General features: G+C 36.9%; 3 protein-coding genes and 1 pseudogene across 8 annotated transcripts; 1 reads left to right on the plus strand and 3 right to left on the minus strand.

Moving 5' to 3' along the window:
* The first annotated feature begins 42 nt into the window (after positions 1–42).
* Positions 43–1,744, plus strand: LOC141829774 (peroxisomal membrane protein 13-like; annotated as a pseudogene).
* A 201-nt stretch (positions 1,745–1,945) lies between these two features.
* On the minus strand, positions 1,946–5,337 carry LOC141829415 (nuclear transcription factor Y subunit A-10-like). Its single transcript, XM_074716876.1, has 6 exons — positions 5,286–5,337; positions 4,443–4,660; positions 3,363–3,460; positions 3,227–3,274; positions 2,745–2,885; positions 1,946–2,670 (listed from the first exon to the last, which is right to left on the minus strand). The coding sequence occupies exons 1-6, from the start codon at positions 5,321–5,323 to the stop codon at positions 2,314–2,316; spliced, it is 900 nt and encodes a 299-aa protein (XP_074572977.1). The 5' UTR covers positions 5,324–5,337; the 3' UTR covers positions 1,946–2,313.
* A 388-nt stretch (positions 5,338–5,725) lies between these two features.
* Positions 5,726–13,443, minus strand: LOC141829323 (protein IQ-DOMAIN 5-like). Of its 6 annotated transcripts, none has more exons than XM_074716769.1 (7): positions 13,319–13,443; positions 11,027–11,141; positions 10,270–10,482; positions 9,840–10,067; positions 9,099–9,212; positions 6,513–7,005; positions 5,726–6,109 (listed from the first exon to the last, which is right to left on the minus strand). In XM_074716769.1, exons 2-7 carry the CDS (start codon positions 11,108–11,110, stop codon positions 6,021–6,023), a joined length of 1,221 nt encoding a protein of 406 aa, XP_074572870.1. In that variant the 5' UTR covers positions 11,111–11,141; positions 13,319–13,443; the 3' UTR covers positions 5,726–6,020. The 6 variants fall into 6 exon arrangements, with proteins under 6 accessions (XP_074572870.1, XP_074572874.1, XP_074572869.1 ...); XM_074716773.1 differs by having other exon boundaries at positions 10,270–10,449; positions 13,292–13,443; XM_074716768.1 differs by having other exon boundaries at positions 13,292–13,443.
* Positions 13,444–14,463: 1,020 nt separating this feature from the next.
* Positions 14,464–17,760, minus strand: LOC141830013 (mitochondrial acidic protein MAM33-like). Its single transcript, XM_074717483.1, has 3 exons — positions 17,551–17,760; positions 17,122–17,459; positions 14,464–14,720 (listed from the first exon to the last, which is right to left on the minus strand). Exons 1-3 carry the CDS (start codon positions 17,734–17,736, stop codon positions 14,552–14,554), a joined length of 693 nt encoding a protein of 230 aa, XP_074573584.1. The 5' UTR covers positions 17,737–17,760; the 3' UTR covers positions 14,464–14,551.
* Positions 17,761–20,230: the final 2,470 nt, after the last annotated feature.

Consider the following 20,230-nt stretch of genomic DNA (forward strand, 5'->3'; position numbering starts at 1 on the left):
TTTGCGTCACCTTTCTGTCAGTTAATATGCCAATCCACAAACATGAAGAATTGCAAATTGAATCCCAAGCTTTGGATATCTGCAGGTTTGGCACCTCCAAAGTCATGGGAGAGAGTAGCAGATTCATCAGGTCCTGCACCATTCAAGCCACCATCTTCATGCAGTACCAGCCATGCTATTGAAGCATCTGGTACTGCAAAACCGGGTGAAGTTGCTCCAATTGTTGGCCAGAATGTAACTACTACCAACAATACTCTTACAAGTCCTGTGCCTCTTAGGCCATGGCAGAACTATGGTACTAGTCATGGAGGTAAAATGTTGGGATCTTTTCTGAAACGTTATCTTCAACATTTTTATTAAGGCACTGTAACTCTCATTTCTCGAGCAGGTTATGGATCAAACATGTACAATTCAAGCTATGGATCTGGCATATGGTTCCTATGGGGGCCTTGGAGGATCATATAGTGGTCTTTATGGTAATAATATGTATGGAGAGTTATATGGTGGTTCAGGAATGTATGGAGGTGGCATGTACAATAGTGGCTTTGGTGGACCCATGGGTGGTTATGGTATGGGCATGGGAGGTCCTTACTCTAACCAAGATCCAAATAATCCATATGGTCCCTCCATCATCGCCACCAAGCTTCTGGATGTCCTTTCTTCATGTGGTAAGATACCTTTCTTGCACCAAACTTAATCATCTATAAGGCTTTTTTTTTGTCTGTTTCTGTTTTCTGTTATGTTAGTTTTATTTCAATCAACAACAAAATTTCTGTTTGCTGACTATTCTGCTAATTAATGAAACAAAATTGTCTATGCTATACCCTATTTGTTAGGTTTCTTTTTTTCCCTCACATTTTGAATCTTGATGAGATGCTTGGCTGATTAATGAAACAAGATTTTCCTGTGCTATATAGTATTTGGTAGGTTCCTTTTTTTCACTTTCATATTGAATCTCGATGACATGTTTGGCTTATTGTTTTCCAATATGGTTTGCAGATGCAAGGTGTTGTGAATTTCTTTGGTCGAATTTCTATACTAATCGATCAGAATACTCAGGCCTTTCACTTGTTCATGACCGCTCTTCTCCAGGTTAGATTTCTAGCCAAACTTGGCTCTATCTTTATTCTTCCAGGATGCCACAATGATTTTTGAACAGGTAGCAAACATCTGCAGCTTTTTGATCGTTCGGGATTGTTATATGGTGAGCTCGCAAGTTTGTGTTGAGGATACTGGGCATCCACACAAAGCCTAGAAAAGAACAGCAACTGGGACCGCCGGGCGAATTCCCAGCTCCTCCTGGCCAGCATTTCCCTGAGGGTCCTAAAGCTAGTGATTCATGGGATAGTGTTTGGGCTGATGATACAAAGGGATCTTCCTAACAAAGGATAAATTCTTTCAGTCCAACCTAGAGGATGATGGTAAGCATGCCCCCGCCTGACTTATCCATTTTGTTGTGAATGATCTGATTTCTCATATTGGTGAAGGGCTACAGTTTCATGTTTACTTGCACTACACCTGCATAATTAGAGCAGTTATGCTTTGTTTACTTTGACATTATATGGATTTGTGCACCTTGCAATGTATGTGTCCTGGTTCAATGAAAATGTCACAAGTTTTTGCAATGTTTCTGAGAATTTTGACAACTGCATAAAATGATCTGTTGATTCCTCTGCTGCTCACTCTGTGCATATTTTCTGTTCTTATTCTCTCACTCTGCAAAAATGAATACCAGTGTGTTCAAGATTTGGAGGAATACGAAGTTAACTTTCTTATATCAAAATCAAAGCACTTTCACATTGAGCTTAACTTCCTTTTACCTATTCATAAACAGAAAGTTTCAAGAACAATTGATGCAGGTTATTGAATGCTCTTTTAACATTGAGTTGCTTCCTTTTTTATGGTGTCTCTGGAACTTTGCAAAGATCTTAAAGCTACATTTTACATTGCGTTTTCACTTTTAGAATGCATTCAAGTGCGATGTTAAAACGAATTCCAAACAAACAAGTCCCATTAACACAACTTAGTCCATCAAGTAGCTCAAGTAGCAGTAGTTCAGGTCCATGAGCACAATTAGTCCATAATAAGGCAGTTCCAGTAGTAGTAGTTCTTTCATACAATAATGCATAGAGGATTTCCATCACTTCTGTGCCAATGCAGATGATCTTGAAGTCCCCGACGCAGAAAAAGCCAAGAATGAATTGCCTAGAACAACCGCGTGAATGATGCTTCCATTTGGTTGTCCAGAGTCGAGGAGGGTAATCGGCAAGCCGTGTTGCCACTTTTCGATCACCCTCCGTTGCATCCGTCTCTTCAGACTTTGAGGAGATCGCAGCAGCCATCAGCTGCTGCTGCGGCGCTCCATTTGCCGTAGATGTCACTTTGTCCTCCATTCGTCGTATTGAGATGGGAATGGATATGAGACGGGTGCAGACGCCGAGCAAGGAGGTTGTCATGATCTATCTGTTCCTGAGTGCACACGCTTGAGACTTCATAACCTGATGCGCTCGATGACCCACCGATTGCAGAGTTCAGATTAGTGCTGTCGGAGCTTATAAATGCCGCAGGAGGAGATGGTGGTGTGCATTCCTTTTTGGTGTTCATGAAACGACCACCGCAGCCCCGGACTCTTCGCATGGCGTGGAGATGGCACGACTCGTGCAAATATGGCTGTCCAAAAGCAAAATCAAATACAACCTTAAGAACAAAAGGTCTTGTACCCCATGTAAACTCTCCGGACATACCTTCCTAGCTTTACCGGTCTTGTTCTCTTTATCTGCCTTGGCACGAGCCTTGCGGCGCCGGAGAATTGCATGGAACTGCTTTGCATTCACATAGATTGGTGCTTCGGTCCTCATTTCCATTGGTAAAAGCACACGCCCGTCCTGCAATTATGCATCATGACTCATTTGTAGTTAGAATCAACCGAAAAGCCGCATGTTTAAACTTTTATGATGTATTTGGGTCATTGGAATAGTAATCCTATTCCTTAAGAAAACATTTTACAAAGCTATTGTATGATTTACCATGCTTCAGTTAAATATAGTAAAGATACAGAGATGAGACTAGTGATACTTAGACCAAAAAGTTTCATTTGTTGTGTATTCGATCGAAAAACACTTAAATCTAACCATTTCACTTGCATGAATGATTCACAATTGGACTAATTGAACTAAGGAAGAAAAGCTACAAAAGAATCACTGAAGGGGAGAAAAAGGAGACTGACCATTGCTTGAGGTTCATAAGTTGCATATAAACCATAGCTAGCACAAACCTACATCAGCATCGATACGATAAACAAATAAACTTTCTGTGCAATATCATGGCAAATAACAACCTGCAACAGACTGACCACCAAATACCTGTTCCAAAGCACCAGGATCATCCGGTAGCGATGACTGTAGATAAAAGGGCATAAATTGGTGCTGAATCTTCTGCTCCTTCCAAATATTGTTGGTGCCTAAATTAGTAGATGAAAATGATTGAATTTATAGTAACAAGTATTTGTTAGAGTAAACACATCACGCATACAACAAAGACAACAAACATGAATCTAGATAACATGGATCTTACAACTATTCAAACACATACTTTACATTTGTACTGCCAACCAATACATGTTTATGTTGGTGAATGATTCCTTGTAACTATTTATTTGCCTTTCGTAACTCAAACATCTCATATAAAATCTTCTTTTTTTATAGCTTTTCGTTATATGTCTCTACTTTTTGTTAGCATTCAGGAAGAAAATTGTTAATTGAATCCAGTGCATCATTACATGGAAATTCTGTTCTGCTTTTGCATTCAAGTTCATCAACCTAAGATGATGTTGAATAAAGAAATAATACACATACTTTCTCCTCCACTCAAATTCATTCTTCCTGCCAATTTGTGTTATGCTTTGATTTTCCATCGCTCAATGCAAGGCGCAAAGTCTCATTTCGATAGTACATAAGGTGCTGCTATAATATTGTTGCATAAGTATTTATTCATAGTAGAAAAGAAAGTATTATCGTGAACTAAATATAAATTATCTCTACAACTAGAACAAAGTCAGAAGATGGATGTTCAGAAGATGGATGTTCGACAAGAAGAATCGTTTCGAGTAGGTTTATCATTATTTCTACAACTCTTCCAAATTATCACTTCTCATTGTGTCCCGAGTCAGAAGATGGATGTTAAAAGATAAGCCTAGTAATGTAGCATCTAAGCAAGCTCTTGGATTCCTAAAAGTCAGAATTTTCATATTAAAATTCATAGATTGAATGATAGTAAAACTATCGCTAAGACAACCACACGATGAGACGGAAAGTAGAATGAATCAAACAAATGATGGAAACTTTAGCAAGAACTATGGATGAAAACAAGTACACCTTGACCTGGATATAAAAATATATGTAATCATGGAAATGGAGCAATTTTCGCAACCGAACCAAGATTACCTGGAAATATAGACAACTTCGGTACACTATTCCACCCTTTATCTGGGATTTCTTGCCTTGGATCTGTAACATGATCATCCCCATTGACATGGTTGACATATAGAGGTTTCAGCTGGCCAAAAGGATCTCCATAATGGCTTTGAGATCCAACCAATAGAGGCACTAGATTTGCATGGCCTGAATGAGGAGGAATCGTTACTTGGCTAACTCCATGATTCCTGAAGAAAGTTTTTGCATTGTAATCACTCTCCGAAACCCTAATCAATCAGAAACTTGTTTCATGCCTATCTTAAACTATAGCCAATCTTCAGGTCCTAAATCCCTTGTGCAACGAGCAGAAGGAAGCTTAAATCGTGTTAAAAAAACAAAAAATCGTTCGGACGCCAAAACCCAAACACAAACAACAGCAGCAATCAAACAAAAAGTATCAAACTGACACTGAAAATCAAACAGAACCAAAAGAAGAAGAGAAAGATGCGACAGCGAAACCAGAGAGACAAGTTCTCCACTTGCCCCTTTTTACAGCAAAACCTTCCAGGAAAGCGGTTCTCGCTTCTCTGATTCCGGCCCTATTACTGAGAGATCTAACATCCAAAACCCTTCAAGATTCAAACTTTCCATCAGAACCTGTTCGACAAGCCAAAGACCAGAACCAAAACCAATCAAACACAAATATTTCCAACCCGTTCGATGACAGGAAAACCCCAAGAATCCATCACCCACAGGAAGTTGCGAACCCAGCTCACACGCAGCAACAACCAACTACAAAACACACACACAGAGAGACACACGAAAGAAGAAATAGCATGAGCGATCAGAGAGGAGGCAGGCAGCAGCGCTCACACTTCAGTCGAAGCAGCCGCCGAAACCCCACGATCCATCACGCAGTGAAGTGACTGAGACGCCAAAGGTCGGAGGAGACGAGAACCAATGAGAGAGTAGAGACTTCGGGCCCAATAACCTCTTCCAGGCATTGATTGGAATTGAGTATTATCCAGTGCTTTTTATTTAAACAAATCAACCAGATTGTTTGTCAATAAAAATAGTTCAAACAAATAGAAGAATAATTTTAAGAATGTGAGTAAAATTTAATTTCAAATGTTTTTTTTCCAGAATAAACATAAATTGAAGTGTATAGTAGTGTGGCATATGCAAAAGTGTAAGGCTTTTCCACATAAAACACACAAAAGCTTATGAATCTGTTTAGATTTAGTAACTTAATAATTGCCATACAGAAGAGGGACAATAAGAGTGCCCATAATTGTCTCGATAAAACCTGAGAATTACATAGAATATTGCATGAAACTTAAGAATAGTAAACATCACAACGCGTAGTACAACATGGTGATCTGATCGATTGAAGTCGCGTATACGGAGTAATACGTTACAGTACACAGATCGTGAACTACCCGACCGAGCTCATGTAAATATGTACAATAGAATGTTTGATACACAGAAACAAAATCCTAGGATTAGATACTACTACAACAAATAGAAAACTCAAATTGGACTCTCATGTCTTAATCCACTTCCTCTGTTTAAGCTGGATTCAAGGAATTTCCTTATCATCCATCCCTTTCAAACTTTTGTGTTGTCCTTGAGGGGCTTCTGATTTGCTGACCGGTTGGTTGCAACTTTATGGGGAGCTTGAGTTCCAACTCCTAAGCCTGCATGTTACCAAAACATGTTTGTGAGCAAGCTCAAAAACTAGCTGAATGGTTGATTCAAGAAAGTAACAAATGTGTTATTTGGTAAGGAAAGAAGTTTATCAAATTGTAAAAGAAAAGATGTACTAATAGTGCAATCGTAAAAGTAGCATATTTCTTGGGAAGAGACTTCAGCAACATGGCTGTTTAGATAAGTTAACTACTATTCGGAAAGGTGATATAAGGTAAGAAGATCAGAAGCACAAACACCATAAGATAGCAACCAAGAGAAGCGTAATACAGGATAAATAAGAGAGAATAAGAAATGATGTTTGATTTTAAGAAAAGCAACTGCTGCAATTGAATGAATATGGAGTGTACAAGATAAAGTTTGAGCATGATATGTTTCTGGGAAATTTCATACCGCTGTTCGGTAAGGACAGCCTCTTAGCCTGTGATTCCAGTTGAGAAGTCCTCTCCTTTGGATTGCTGTATGATCTAGAACCAATTGCAGAAACTCGGGAAGTGGCTTCTCCATAAGCCTCCTCAGGTGTTTTTTGTTTTGGCATGCCTGAACGAAGGGAAGAAGAGGTCATCAAGCTGGCAGATCTGGTTGATGAAGAACCACTTCCCTCAGACATTGAAGGAATGGTTTTATGGTTTAGGGAATTGGATTGGAAACTTGAAATGGGTTTTCTGCCAGTTGCTTTGGACGGAGTCTTCGTTGTGCTGACTGCAGCCTTTCCTTCAGCTGCTCCATTTCCATTAAGTTTAACCTCATCTTTAAGATTAATATCAAGGAACCTATTCTCCCACGGGCGTACAGCCATCCATCTCTCTAACCAATTCCAACCCCAATTATTTTTATCTGGTTCAAAACCTGCAGGGACAGCTGGCTTCCTTGAACCTGCTTGCCACTAGAGCACAAGTGAAGTCATTAACAAGAATTAGAAGGGATATTATCAGGAATTGGCACACTTGACAGCTGCTCAATATTTGCAAATAGTAAAATGCTCCAAACAAAACATACTTAAAAAGGAAATAAGAATGCCATATTGAATTGACACAAGAAAGATTTAGTCCCGTGCTAGGTCTTATGTTGGTTTTCTTTGCTGTAGAAAAACAGAAAGATATAGAAAGATCATATAGCACAAAGGTTATAGGCGAAACAAATGACTGTCCGTACAAACTATCAAATAATCTTTCCAGTAGTTTTACCATAAAAATATCAACCCAATAAGACATTATGAACAATTATTCTTTGCTTGAATTATTTAATGGAAAAAGAGAATTTTTGTGTGGAAAATTTGCATTCGTCTTCGGTCAAATTGAGGATTTAGTTCCTTTTCCTTAATGTATTTTTTTCTTAATTTACTTAGAACTCAAACAAGGAAAGGATTTTAGAAAAAAAACAAAGTATAGATTTATTATTTTTCTCCTAATCTTAAAAATTCTTTTCAATATATATATATATATATATATATATATATATATATATATATATATATATATATATATATTGTCTTGGCAATCCATTTTGTTGTTTTTAAAAATCTTTAACATAGAATAAGATTCAAAGTGAATCATGAGTTATCTAGGTTGAATGATGAAAAGAATTCAAATGTTTCAGACGTGCCTGTTGCTCTAGTGTGATTAAAGCAGAATAAATAGTACCACAAATCCCAAGATATGTGATTCTCCCGGACAGGGAATTAGGATCCTAATCAGAGAAGAAAATTTGGGCAATTCACAGGTTCATCAGTTTCTAATTATGAATATGAAGGCCTGCGAAGTGCCTAGCATGACACTTCATGAACTAATAAGGGACAAACATAGGTTATCTGACATGAAGATAGTGGAATAACAGGACACTAAGAGTAAGTGCATGACGATCTAAAAGTGGGAAAACCCATGAGAGAAATAGATTCAGGGCATGTATAAGTTGTTAGTCCTAATTTGATTAATGAAGATAAAATGGGCCATATATAACTGGCGTTAGTCCATATAGATATAAATTTTTAGGCCATTTGTGGTTATAATTCAAACAACCATTAGTCAATTCATCCAGTACCCAGGGAAAATGTGTTTTTAGTAAAATCAAAATGATCTTTCATAGATAAGCACAAAGAAACAAAGATTTGCGAAGCCAAACAAAGATACAGGATAAAAGAGTATGGAAAAGGACACAATTTGGTTCATGGAAACTGCTGCTGGTTTTCATCTTCAAGAAAAAGGAATTTGGAATTTGAGGATTCAAATTAAAAAAAGAACATTTGTCATCATCAATTAGGCACCATTTTATAATAAATTTATTTTATATATAAGATGTTTGATCTTCCTAAAAAAGAAAATTCTTATGTTAATACACAAATTTAGCATAATCTTTACATGCTCTTGAAAATCTAACATAATGTTTGTTAAATGTGTTAAAACGTAGTACCTGTTAAAATTCCATCTAACTATCATTAAAAAGTTGATGTGACAGCAGCATTTTACCAACTCAACGAAGTGAGATGCCAACATTGACGCCTAACATTTAGAATCCACTGATGGGTTTCTAGATTTTAGGGTATTAGCATAGTAAGGGACAAACAACATATTTTATCTTCATCGAGATTCGTGTGTGCACTTTATTAAGTTGGCAAAATACCAATGTCGACCTTTTAACATAAGCTAACAGAAGTTTAAGGGGTGATAGACTTTTAGATATTTTATAAAAATTATGCTAGATCTGAAAAAAAAAAAAGGTTTTAAAAAAAAAATTGTTATATATATATATATGTGAAAATATATATATATATATTAATCAAAAAATATATATAAATATATATTACTACTATTTTCTTCCTTTTGATGGAATTGGAGGGAACAATTTAAAAAGGGACAGCATAAGCTAAACTAGCCTAAATTCATACATTGCCATGGTAAAGGCTAAAGAATGAACATATCGAGCTTCTGAACTTCATAATCAAGCTTCCTTCTACATGATATATGTTCTCATAGAGGATACCTGATGAGTGAGAGCATATGCCATTGCTCTTTCACGCTTGGCTGCAGCTTCTTGCCTCTTCAACAACTTTGCCTGAATCTCCTCCACAGAGCCAACACTGTCGCACCAGCCTTCCTGTATTAAATTGTCAAACAGAAGTTTCTCAAATTTGTTTAAACAGAAACATCAATTAATTTATATTGGTGAAACAAAGTCACAAGCAAAAAAAGTCAAAATTTCATAAAATTTGGCACATGCTGGACTAATCTATGATATCATTAAGAAAGCCTTTTGTAGTGTAGTAATTGGGAAAGCACAGAAAAGAATAGCATGTGAACCTCCAAATGAATACCTCTGGCTGTTATAAAAAGGATTTTATATAAGATAGTTCCAGATATAAGATGGGTGCAGAAGATAGGGAGTGGTCATAAGGCAATTAATAAATGAAAGTAGCAATAAAATTCAGATGGTAAGTACAAGGTCATTGGTTCCAATTCCAACTTCTAATAATATCAATTTGCATTTAACTAACTGTTGTGTATGATAAATGGCTTCACATGATTTAGATACCAGGAAAATACATTAAAATACTCCTCTAATTTGATTGCTTAGGCAGTTGGGACTACAAACTCATAAAGACTGACAGAAAGAAATAGGCTTTGCAGTCATTCTTTGCAGTCAGTTAGTTACAATACATGAAAAAGAAGAAATACAATTGGTCTTATCCAGAGTATAGCCATCAGTAGTGTTTTGGCAGCTTACCTCTATTTCTCTCACATGAGATTCATCTGACTCCTGTTCCTGAGCCTTTTGATGCCCCAATTGACTTTCTAATGCCATGCGAACTCGCCTAGCTCTTACACGAGCCTGAACTCTGACAAGGGCTTGCATGCAGCGAAGAGTTATTGCAGCTTGTTTTCTCACAGCATGACCCCTGACAAGGGCTTGCAATCTGACCAGCCCTTTAAGAGCTCGCAAAGCTCTTCTAGCCTGAAATGGAAAGAGATTTACAATCACAAAAAACAAAACAGTTCATAGAAGGTCCTACTTCATGATTAGTGTTGCATATCTCACTCAGTTAGTGCCTCGTATTGTTGTAAAGATTATTTACAGCAAAAAATAAGACTAATTTGATATTAAGGAAAATTGCTAATGGCATTTGCAGTACAACAGACAAACTCAATTTTCATACCAGGAACGCCCGAAAAGCAGTTTGAATGATTGTGGCAGCCCACTCCTCTCTTGTTTTTTCTTGAGTTTGTCTGTTATTTGATGTGGCAGGAGAGGAAGCAGAGTGTGAATCTGACTGGATGCTCACATCTCCTGTACCAGGAGCAAACACAGCCTCTCGAACAGCCACAGAATTTTTCTTCTGGCCATGTGATTTATTAGCGGATAAATTATTCTGTAATATATTCAGACCATGAAGCAGCGAATAACAAGTATATGGACAAAAATACTGCAACAGTATCTAAAGAAAATATAAGATAGAGATGTAAAGATGATAAAAAGCAAGGGATACTGCCAGACACCACAATTATTTCAATTTCCAAATCAATAATATGTGACTCAAGTCCTAATAAGTAATAACACATGTCCATCTTCCTTGATGGTTTATCATCATCAGCTATTCTATGGTTATTTGTAGAAGCTTAATGTCTACACAATTAGTTTCAACTCATTAATTTCAACATTGTCTTGGGCCTTTCTACATGATTAATAGTTTAATACCCAAATTGGGTCGGAATGAAATTTCACAATTATTCCATTTTGTTATTTATTGATTTGGCATATAGTTGATTTGGAACAAAACCTTGTCCTATTCTTATAGATGAAAGCCAAAATCCAAGACGAACAAGATTAAACTCATCACCAGAAAAAATAATGGTGCTACAGATGTAAATGGAGGCAAACTAATATAAAAGTTGCATCTAAAGAATTTTACTCACATTTTCATCATTTTCCAGATATTGATTTTTTTCATGTTTCCTTATGCCAACTAATGATCTAAGCCACTTTGCAGAGAAACCCATTATGCTTGCCAGTCAAGCTTCAGACAATAACCTGCCAAAATAATGGCAATGAAATTACAATCCAACAACCAATAGTGTGATCCTGATAGGAATATGAATGTCATTGGATAAAGAGATTTATCAAATCACAGACTATTACATCATTTATTTGCACAAAATACAGAACAATCTGGAGTGCAAACTAGAACAAATGTTAAACAATTATACTATCGCAAATAGAAGAATATATAGTGGAGTTCAGGACATTATAAAGGCATTTGTACCAATAAAGTTCAGTTTCCAGTTAAGATTAGAATCAAACTGCTACTAGGTTTAGTTAGACCTAGATTCTGGACAGACATTGAAAGAGGATTGATGTTCTTCAGGGAAAATGAATTTTATGAAAATTTCCAATAATTCATACTCATCTGAAACGTCCAAAAAAAGTTTGACAATTACCTTTGATTCACTGGAATTGGCAAGGAAGCGTTACTAATCAATCAAAACTAGCTGATTCTAGTTGATTAAGTTATTTCTTGGAATTTACTGCAGCATTGTTTATGCAACCAATGGGATAGAATTAGCAGGGACAAAGTATAGATTGGAACTTTTTCCCCAAAATAGGAAACCTCAGCAACATCAGTAGTGTTTTCTTGTCCAATATACATAGTTCAGATAGGAAAGAAGCATTCAGCACCATTTGAATTAAGACAAGTTCAACTGGACAGAAATCACTTAAGAAAAATGAGCCCCTCAAAATCTAAACCAAATCTAATAAAGCCAGGCAATATATCAGTATAGGACAATTCAGTTAAAAAGAAGTTTTTGAGTGAATGTTAGCATGGAATAAGTTTGTTCTTTTGCTGAATAATAGGCCACCTGTTCTGGATTAATCTATGTGAAGAAAGCTGGATTAGATGATTATATTATATGAGATTATCATGGCAAAAATAAACATGGCAAAAATTACAGGTGTCGCAAGTACCAAGATTGTGGAGAGGAGATATACAGAGATGGTGTCTTCTTGATGCACCCTGGGTTTCATAATGCATTATTCCATTTATTTTTTGCTGAGGCATGTTCATTATTTGATCCAAAGTTTGTCTTGTATTATCTTTCCCTTCTCAGGACAAATATCTCAAATGCAAAAAGATGTGATAATGGATATCAAGGCAGGTTAGAATTAGCTAACTCAAAAACTAACGCTTTGACTGTAGTTGAGTCACCAATTGCCTACCTTACCATATGCCTTACGTTGGAACTAGAACAATCACACTCAGTTTCAGCCTCAAATAAGAGAAATTGGACCAACACTGCTCGTGCTTGACTTTCTGACTAGAGCAGGGAAAAGGAAAGTTGACAAAATGAAATCCAAGTAATTGAAGGGAGTGGATCAGAATCTCAAAAGAATCGCAGGATAATCAGATAACACCAAGCAAGAATGCAGAAAGAAAGACGAAAATATCATCAGATCCAAGCACGAGATAGTGATTCGAGAAGAAAAAACAAAAGGTTCAAACAACTAATTAAGACCAAATGTACAAGTAAAATACCCCTCTGCAAGTGTATAAAGACTGACGACAACCCAAATACAGTAAAGTGGCTAAGTTTGTGAGCATGGATTAAACCAAATCGTAGTCAAGTAAAGAGAGGAAATTCTCACTCAAAATAATTCCAACCTGCAGCAACCATTTCACTCCAAGCTAGCAAATTGACCTTTTTCAGCTCAAAACAGGCACTTCGCACCACTCATCTAACAATGTGGCAAGATCAAAATAAGACTAAAAATTCCTCCCATGTAGTAAAGAAATAGAGATTCATCTGGAGTGCCAAGAAGATCCTATGGCACCCAATGCAGGGAAAAGTAGAGGGAAAGGAAAAGTAATAATAATAATAATAAAAGTCCCGCCTTTGAAGTGACAGAACCCAAACAAAAATCTCAATTACGTGTTCCTCCAAAGTAGCAAAGAAAGCGCGATTCAACTGGAGTACCAAGAAGATCCTACGCCGCCCAATGCAGCAAAAATTAGTAACGACAAAAGATCCCTCCTCCGAGGCGGCAGAACCCAAACGAAGATCTCAATTGCATTGGACAGGAATCAAGAAGACGGCAGCAGACTAAGCAAGAAAGCAGATCTGGCATCCAAGTCAACACTTAGAAAAATCCCACACCCACAGGAGGGAGTGGATTCCGCAACTCACCTCGGGAGATCGATTCGAGGGACGTACCATCTCTAGAGATCTCCTCCCCTTTTCTACTTTTCTCTTCGCCTCCTTTCGCTTGTGGCCGGCAATTTCTCCTGCTCCGCTTCGTCTTTTCTCGCTTTCTTTTTCTCCTCCCTTCCGTAGACGAGAGCAGTTAGCACGCCAGTTTTTTATTTTTCAATTTAGATAACGGATAAATAAAATAAAAGGCAAAAGGTAACTTTTCACTTTTGTCCTTCGAGTATCAAATTTCACCTTTTCTACGAATTAAGCTACAACCTAATATCATACTTCGTGATCAGGAACACATGCGTGGCGAAATACTATTGGTCGCCCGAGGACTGAACCGGCGACACGTGCTTTCCCGGGAGACTTTGCTATTCACCACGTCGTACTCGATTCGGTACCCGACTCGTGACTGTAGGTAGCGGCGGGTCCCGTGATTCTCGCTCGACACAAGCTGTAGACGATCGATGAGTGCGTGGCTGAGTAAATAGGTTCGCTTTATTGCTTCGAAAAGACACACAGACAAAATCATGGAAAAGATATTTTCCAATTTGTCTTTTTTGTATTTTTATTATTTTCACTTTTTATTTTTTTTTTTGAGAAAGAAGGAATTCCACCCCCACAATCCCACAAAATCGATCTCACAATCATCTATAAAAAAATAAACCAAAAACTTACAATTGATCATGATCAAAAAAGAATATTATCTTTACTACTCGAGATTCAAACTTTTACCCTCTTCTAAATTAGTTGGTGAACCGAATAATGAAGGCCATCGAGACAATTATTTGTCATTGAAATGTTTTTATTTATGAAAAGGTGAGACAATAGTGGCATTCAAATTAGACTATGATGAGATTTTGACAATTAGGGGCATTCATTGGTCTACCATCATTGATCTATCAATCAATCACTTTTATGTGTTGGGAAACTCTTGCTCCATATTTTTTTTTAATTTTTTTTTATAATTTAGATATCTAATTTTTTTATGAGTGAAAAACTTTTGCTCATGTTTTCACCATTAGGGAGTTCCCCTTGTATATGTAAATTTCTTGAATTGGGGAATGTTTTCTGGAAGTTTTCTTCTAAGTTCTTACAAACTGAAAAGTATCAAACTATAGATGGCATATCCTATTTAGTTAATTTGCAAATAAAAATGAAAATAACAGCCTAAATGTGCCTCATTTCGCTCACTTGAAACAAGCATTTGCAATAATAGCACAGGCAGTACATTGTATAGAACAACAAAAATTAGGGTTTAGCTCCATTGATAAATGAGCCAACGCTCTTGAACCAGCGCATGAGGTTTCTATGGTCTTTAACATATAGCCATGCTTGCAGGAATGGGAAGAGCTTCTCGTCGATGCCGCGTCTATGTATGAAGATATGGAGCGCATTCCTGATCTTTTGATCTAGCTCCCTGAAGTTCAATAACAGTGATTAAAACATTGTATTGTACCGCATTAATAAGCATCTCGATGAACTGGTTCTGCTAAAAGTGTGATGTTATCTATAATAGGCACTTGAGCAAACTTCTTTCAAAACTTCTATCATGTTAAGCTTAAGAAGAGGTTACTTAAACCAACTTATTAGTGTCTTTCTTGTTGTTTACCGCTAGTAGCTAGACAAAAGACGACCACAGGCATAAAATTTAATCATCTGAGCATAAACATGCGTCTGAGTGACAAATGCTTCAATCAAAGGGCATGTTTGTATATGACATAGAAGGCCAAGATCCGCATATAGAAGGGAAATTCAACTTAAACCATCCACATTTGTGATTATTAGAGAAATAAACGTACTAACTACTAAAGGAAAAGAATGCCAGACGCTCTGGTCACAGAATATGAAAGCTATACTGATAGCTCCAAATGATTTCAAGGATATTCTGCAGGAAAGTGGCAGGCGTAGTTTAGTGCAGATAAACCAAAAAGTTTCATGCATTTGTGCTGTAGTGACATGTAAGCTCATGGAACAGACACGACCTAAGCATGTTCAATTTCTAGTAAACTAAAAAAAAATATTAGTATTGACCTTCTCAATAATCTTCTAACTTCTCCAGCGATCGCCTGTTCACAATTCTTCTAAGCACAATTGGCCAAAATGGCCCTTTGAGCAGGCTAAGAAGGGTGAAAGAGATCAGCATCCATACTCCATGTCTTGCTGATGAGATGTAGGCCCACTAGACCAAACAAATGCTAGTGGGGATATGGCAATCGCAAAAAGAAAATTTAATGAAATCAACCTAACGAAAATTGGCTTTCCAAATACTAGCCTTTCCAGCATCTTCAAGTTGATAGGGCTTAAGCTTCATTGAATAGGTCTTAAGCTTCAGTTGGTAGGGATTAAGCTTTGAAGAAATACTTTCTTTATTTGCACAAGGTAAGTGTATATTTCATACTAAAGAAAAAGATAAGCATGTACATTCAATCACAGACCTCTCTAAACCAGCCCTCTCTCCTATCCACCTATTAACAAAGTAAAACAGCTAAAGTGTTGAAAAGAAAATATGAAAATCTGCATGCTCACTAATTTGTTGAATTTGCATACCCTTCTTTTAGCATAATAGTTGTCAAATGGTGATTGTTGGAAAGAAAATGTGTGCATTGAGATGTAACAATGGTGAACATAAGAGTGATGGCATGAAATAAAGATGTGCATTGAGTTGTAACAATGGTGAACATAAGAGTATCATAACAAAGGTGAATCTAACTAAACTTCGATATCAACCTCCAGATGACAATTGATTGCCAGTAAATGTGCAATTTGGACCACTAGTGCTATGACAGTTGTACCCAAATTTGAGCACATGCGATGTACCACCCTGTTGTGTTGGAGAGTACGGGGAACCTATAAGTTCCACACTCAATAGATAAACAAGTGAAATATTTAACCAATATAAATGTGATTATAATGCATGTGATATTCCATCCTCCCTTTTTCTTCTGTTTCATACAGTTGGATTCTCACTCATCTTTTCCCAACTAACACTCCCTTGTTGTTTGTCACCAGATTCTTTTGTGGCAGATATTTGGGGCAGTTAGCACATAATGTAAAATGCCTTTGTTGTTGGGTTGGAGTTCTTGCGAATTAAACCTTTTGAATTTTCATTTCTTTACTCTCTGTTTCGCATTTAGATTATTGTAGTTTCCAACTATCTCTGTTCTTCTCAACATCTGACTGCTACTATGCTTATTATATCTGTTTTAATAAAATTCTCTTGTTGTTTTATAAACCAATAAAAAATGGAGGGGTTGGATAGATGGCAAGTTTTATTTGGTGGCCAGTACTGAGATTGCTGTGTCACTAAGTGAACTCACTCCCTATCATGGGAAAGGATCAACTTAGGGCATGAAATGATGAGGACTGATATTCAAGTCCAAATAACATAGTTGTGCTGTCAGTTTATTGGAGTCAAGTAATGACGTACAGAGAAACAAGAAAACTTGTAGAACTGTATATGCTCACGGAATGAAAATACTAACAGATTATAACAAGGTACTAGACTCTGCCCACAGTTGCTTGAAACAAAATATAAATTTAATTATTTTGTGGATGCTGCTTTGTAAAAAAAAATGACACTAGTAAAAGAAAAAGGGAACCAGGATCTCCTGTCGGTGCAGAAAAAGAACCACAGTATCTGATCAATTCACTAAAAACACCATGAACATTATCCAGAAAAAGTATTAAAGCTCAGCAAAGAAAGTTGATAATATCTCCTATACAGAAAAAAAATAGAAAACAGAATCGAATAACTGATACTAAAGGGTGAAAGAGGAAATGAAGAAAAGGTAAAGAATTGAGTGAGTAGAAGAGCATACTGAAACACGCGACCCTCGTACTTGGCCATATTGCTCGTCCCGGCGGGCTCCGAGACCTTGGGTCGCAGGCACACGGAGTGGATCCCGACGGCGTCTGGATACAACCCGCAAAGGAACTGAATCGACTTCTCCTTCCCAAGCTTAGACACATCGACGTGGAGGAAGAACTGGCTGATCGAGTCATCGCCTCTTTCATCAACGGTGCCAGAAGGCAGGATGTTTGCAAGTCGCATCACGGATATCGAGATCTCCTCCTCCTTGAAGGTTCTGCGGAGGACGGGGCCGTCGCGGTCCAGCGCGCCCTTCACAATGGAGTAGGCCGCCGGTGGATTCACTTTCTGAGCATCGAGAAGCCAAAGGAGGTTTATTATCCGAGAATCCTAGTTGAAAAGCAGCGAATGAGAACCCTAGAAAAGGGGAGAAACGTACCGGCGGCGGAGTCATCTTGGAGACCTCGAAGTAGTGTTCCTTGAGGGAGCGGACGATGATGGAGTCGACGGCGGAGGTGGCTCCGGAGGATAGGGATCTTCGGTCGAGGGAGCGCCAGAGCAGGGCGGCGGCGGCGGCGCTGCTGGCGGAGCATCGTGCCGACGTCTGGATGCTTCGCCGCCACATCTCAGCGGTCGCTGGGGGTCCGGTCTGGGGCTTACGCGAGGAAGGGATACTCGTTCGAGTTGGTTTAACTCGTGCGCTCGGACTCGGACTCAACTAAGTCGGTTGAAAATACTCTCCGCCCAAAATTGAAAATTGAATACCTTACTTTTTTATTATTATTAAAAAAAAGTATTTTCATTTAAAAAAAATATTTTTTTCATAATTTTCATCTTAAAAATATCAATATTTCATATTACTTTTATTAAAAAGTTATCCTTCATACATGATGTCGTCCTTGACATATGATTCATCCAAAAACATCTATTAAAATTATTATCTAAATGAGTCTCGTAATCAAAGAAAACAATTGAATTCTTTTTTTTTCAAATGCAAATAACTTGACTAGTATTTCGCCATCAATACGTTTTTGTTCACCCCTTATCTCTTTCTCAAAATTTCTAATCTCTCTTTCTGTACAACCTAACCATTCAGATCCTCCATATTATATCTTCAATAATCATATTTGTTGATAAGTTGACACATTGGTCTCTAAAAATTATTGAGTCAATACTTTCTTTAATATCGAAATTAACATTATGATGTGAGTATACCAAATGCACTTTTGAAAGAGTCGAGTGGATGATCATGACTTTTCGTAAAATTAATGACAACCCAATTAAGTCCAATTTGTCCTTTGACAAGTGAAATTTTTTACTTACAACCAGTCCTAATTTGTCATGGAATAATGATAAATAGCATGAAAAATTATAGTATGAATGTAGCATGACACACTCAATACAAGTGGGTCCCATTGACATGCAGTGGGATCCACAAATTTGTGTTTACATATATACAACCAACCCTATTATTTTTGTCATGTGCTCTTTTCTTTATCCGTTGATCACTTTTTTATATGTTTATTCTACCATATTTGATCTGTATGTCCTTGTTTAGATTATACAAATTTACTATTGCTTATCCTGCAAAGGACAACATCACGACGAGGGAAAATCTAATTTAGGAGAATTGAAGCACAAGAGGGAAAACATCGCAAGAGGAAACGAAAAACAACAAAGATAACGAAAAAAAAAAAAAAAAAAAGCTTATTGGCACCTGCCACGGTGGTAATGCCACAGTCGTGCACAAAGGGATATATATATATATATATATATATGAAAAAAGAAAAAGTGTATATATATACACCACCTTATGAAGTTCTAATTTTTTTTCAAACTCCTTTACAAATTAAATGAGGCCTTAAAGCTTGCTTCACATGTCCTAAGAAAAGAGCTATTGGTGGATTCTCTACAGCACCATAGTTCGACTAAAGCATGCCTTTTCTCTATTTGACGAAAAAAGCTATGGGAAGCAGCATGAAATACAATTACCTAGATGGATCAAGTTATACTTGGTGGAGTATATCATATTGCGGCCTACGATTCTAATACCCATGTTGAGTCATTGGTGTAGCCAAGTGAGAACATACGAGGGAGGTGACCGCCCTCCTCAAATTTAAAATAAAATTTATTATTATATATAATATATATATCTTAAAAAATAATACTAATTAAAATTAAAATATATCTAATTAATATCTATTTTTCTCCCTGTTTCTTCATCAAAATAGTCTCAAACTCACTGCCCGTTAGACCGATTGATTCATCATTGTTCATCATCGAAAAATTAAAATTGATCACATATTTAGAAAAGTTTCAACCTAAGCTATCCATTGATTCCATTTTTACGAGAAAATATCACGACTTGAAAAGAGCATGTCGGCCCTCTTATCTCACCTTCGACTTTGTAGTTAGGTCTATAGATGCTTCTCAATCATTTTCATAAGATGTAAGAAATAAATCCATATTTTAGTATATTAATTCATGAATACAAAAAAATGTAATCAATGACGAAATTTAAGTCTAGAATCTTACCTTATTACCAAAAGAGGTTAATACAATCGCTCAGTTGCAAATGAGTCTACAAGACAAAAAGAAAGACACTTGAAAAACATCGAGTGACATAAACCTAAACTTCTATCTGGATTTTTAAAGAAGCTAGTGTTTTATCATGATCAAATTAAACAAGGCACGAGGTTCCTTTAGGCATATATCAAGACTCTTAAGTATTTCAACATATTGTTTAATTGGAGGTACGTATAAGTTAATTTTTCGATTGTCTAATATTATTTTAAGTTCCACAAGTTTATATCTTTTCCAAACAACATGCTAATTCTCTAAGGGGGGAAGAGTATGTGTTAACCTATTTTTCTTCTGCAAAAAAGGTAGAATCCGCTATCCTAACGGCCCCACACATTAGGCTTTAGCCTCGGGGTACATTTTAGGATTTAGGGAAAAAGTCCAAAATTTTTATATATATTTAACCATTTTAGTTCTATTGTAGCTCATTGTTCACCCGAATAGTTGGGGATCTTCTTTTTCATATATATAGAACTTTATTTAATTTAGATAGATTATAATTTCTAACTCCACCGCCATTGGTGACTAAGACACTTACA

The sequence above is a fragment of the Curcuma longa genome, chromosome 5 (genome assembly GCF_044706935.1).
Source record: "Curcuma longa cultivar G26 ecotype Majalengka, Jawa Barat chromosome 5, ITB_CL_G26_1.1, whole genome shotgun sequence".
NCBI classification, from domain to species: Eukaryota; Viridiplantae; Streptophyta; class Magnoliopsida; order Zingiberales; family Zingiberaceae; genus Curcuma; species Curcuma longa.